Source organism: Megalops cyprinoides, chromosome 17 (assembly GCF_013368585.1).
Source record: "Megalops cyprinoides isolate fMegCyp1 chromosome 17, fMegCyp1.pri, whole genome shotgun sequence".
NCBI classification, from domain to species: Eukaryota; Metazoa; Chordata; class Actinopteri; order Elopiformes; family Megalopidae; genus Megalops; species Megalops cyprinoides.
Genome location: NC_050599.1, coordinates 30,977,187 through 30,979,938, shown reverse-complemented (window position 1 = coordinate 30,979,938; position 2,752 = coordinate 30,977,187). Strand labels below are relative to the sequence as shown.

General features: G+C 40.6%; 1 protein-coding gene across 1 annotated transcript; it reads right to left on the bottom strand.

The window, feature by feature from the left end:
* Positions 1–305: 305 nt before the first annotated feature.
* LOC118791872 (dopamine receptor 2) lies at positions 306–1,205 on the bottom strand. Its single transcript, XM_036549350.1, has one exon. The coding sequence runs from the start codon at positions 1,203–1,205 to the stop codon at positions 306–308; it is 900 nt and encodes a 299-aa protein (XP_036405243.1).
* Positions 1,206–2,752: the final 1,547 nt, after the last annotated feature.

Sequence of the window (2,752 nt, the reverse complement as noted above, 5' to 3'; positions counted from 1 at the left end):
TGTAAATTTCCACATTTCTATCACACCTGTTACTTGAGAAAAAAGGCTTCCTTAATTTAAAAAATTAAGAATTTCAGTGGGTATTGAAGTTACATTAACTTTATGTTACTACATTACTCAAACAAATTTCTTGAAATAATTAAACACTTCAATCTTTCTTAATTTAGTGGCAAAAACAATTATGTTATGGCAGTGACACACAGCTATTTTCAGAATCAATCACCTCATACCTGCAGCAGTAGAGTTTCCTGTATCCTTGGCCTTCTTCCCTCCATTTAGAATGCTGGTACATAACAGCTGGTTTACTAAAAGTGCTTAACAGAAAAGAGGTTATTTCCCATGCCATATATATAGGGGCTGATGGTGGAGTAGGTGGTGGTGATGAAAAACTCTGTCTCAGACCAGGATGAGAAGCTGTATGGGTCTAAGACCAGGTGCAACACTAAGTAAACTGTCCAGTCCAGCTGAAAGATGATCATGGCTGCCAGAACTGCTGTGGTGCTCCGCTGGAAGGCAGAGGTCTTTTTGCCGTGGTGATGGGTGGGCCGGACAGGTGGGGGGGCCACTGCCCTCTGCCGGAACCGCAGGATTCTGATGATGAAACAGCTGGTCACTGTAACAACAAAGAGGGGTAGCAGGATGCAAATTAGGAGGAAGAGGTACTTGTAGGCCCTGTTCAATACAGGACAGTAGTTTTTGGGGCACTGAAAGAAGTCTGGGGGGCAGCTGTCATTGCGTGTGTAGTTCAGCATGTGTCCGTCTAGGTTCATGGCATAGACGGGCATTCCAAAGAGGACAGCCAGAAGCATACTGCTGCCACTCATTGCCAGTGCTGTGCGCACCTTGTCCATAGCAACAGGCAGATTAACACGAGTCTCAACATCCCGTAACTTCTGGTAGCGGAAAACACTGATGAGCATAGTGAAGAGTATCGTCGCTGTTTCTCCAGTCACTGTCAAGGACCTCAGAGTGTTACAGGACCACATGCTCAGGGAGGATGTCCAGGACTTGATAATGATAATGAAGTCATAAATATCCACGATCAAGATTCCCTCCAGGTTAGACACAGCCAGTCCCAGAAGGAATATCTCAAAGGTTTTGAGGTGGGGGATTTTGAGAATGGACACTATAAGAATGAGGTTGCCCACAAGTCCGATGAGAGAGATGACAAATCTGAAGGTAAAAATCTCAATTTTCAGCCCCATCTTTCTGATGCTGGAGACAGCACTTCTCACTTTTACTGCTGATTATCCACACCACCACTCCTCCACAATGGCAGCATTTCAAACTGATGCCCAATTATTGCAGGATTTAATTATCGCTCCTCCTCCACTGTGCTCCACATTTTCTTCCTCAAACAGCTGAAGCCTTACTGTTGCCATGCCTCCAGAAGCATGTGAGTCTAAGGAGCAGCTTGCTGATTTGTTAGTGAATGAGAGGAGCAGCTTGTTGATTTATTTGTGAATTAGAGAAGCAGATTGCTGATTTGTTGGTGAATAAGAGGAGCAGCTTGTTGATTTGTTCATGGTAAATTCATTTACTGTGACAAGAAAGGAAAAGGGTATTATTTGTCTCCCTCACTTTTTTCAAAATGGATTTCCCTTGATTTTACAATAGAAGCAGATTTTAGTACGCAGTGTGGTGTGAAAAACACTCCATCATGATAGGTGGTGTTATGTATCTGAATACTTGGAGACACCCTTGGGAGAAGAATGCAGTGAGACTGTTAACAGACAAGCATTGCAGTGTGATCCAGCTGAAGTATCTACATGAGAAAAATTGTTTTAGCTAGGTTGCTAGCAAGATAGAGATACTGAATAAGTTTCAAGAATCCAGATAATGCCACATATATATAAATCAGTTCTACATTTTTAAATAAAAAGATCTGATTCACCCAAATTATTTTTTCATAAGAGGTACTGTAAGTAATGTTTGATTAGCTTTCTAACGTAAGCTAGATTTGATCTAGATTTGATCTAGCTTGTAAGCTGTTTGATCACTTGCTAGCTAGCCAACTAAATTAGTTTAATTAAGTTTGCTATGGAAAAATGTCATAGCTAGCCAGCTAAATTAGTTTAATTAAGTTTGCTATGAAAAAATGTCACTATCCATTTCACAGAACATCTGATTGTGCCCACCAGCATCCAAATCATATTCAGCAATCCAGCAAAGTCAGCTGCATCATACACGTTAGCGTACAATTAAGTTAGATAGGTTAGCTAGCTGGTCAACTATTTTTTTTCAACCATTCGGTTCTACACATATTTTACAGACAGTCAATACATAATTGAAGCTTTATTAAACAACCTACACAATCTGATCTGTTGGGCTAGCTAGTATAATTGATATGCTCTGCTCTTTTTCTGTGTCATCATAGTAAAAGGTAAAAAGGCACAAACAGCAGGTTATTCCTCATTTTCAAAGGTGAGAATATTTAAGTCAGACACATCTAGGGAGATTAACATATGTCCAGACTGTTACTGATGCGTAGCACATTTGAAACAGTAAGAGTCCTGAAGTTCTGCGTCATTTTATCGTGGCTTCATTGTAATTCTTTATAGTGCTTTGGTGGTGAAGCTACTTACTGGTACATATCTTTTGGGTGTAGCCATTGGTTAGCGATCATATACACTATATAGCCAAAAGTATTTGGCCACACCTGTTTTTCAGGGTTTGGGCTAGTCCTCTTATCTCCAGTGAAGGGCAATCTTAATGCTTCAGCATACCAAGACATTTTGGACAATGCTATGCT

Coding starts and splice junctions, on each gene's coding strand:
- LOC118791872 (XM_036549350.1), bottom strand. CDS start 1,205: ATGGGGCTGAAAATTGAGATTTTTACCTTCAGATTTGTCATCTCTCTC.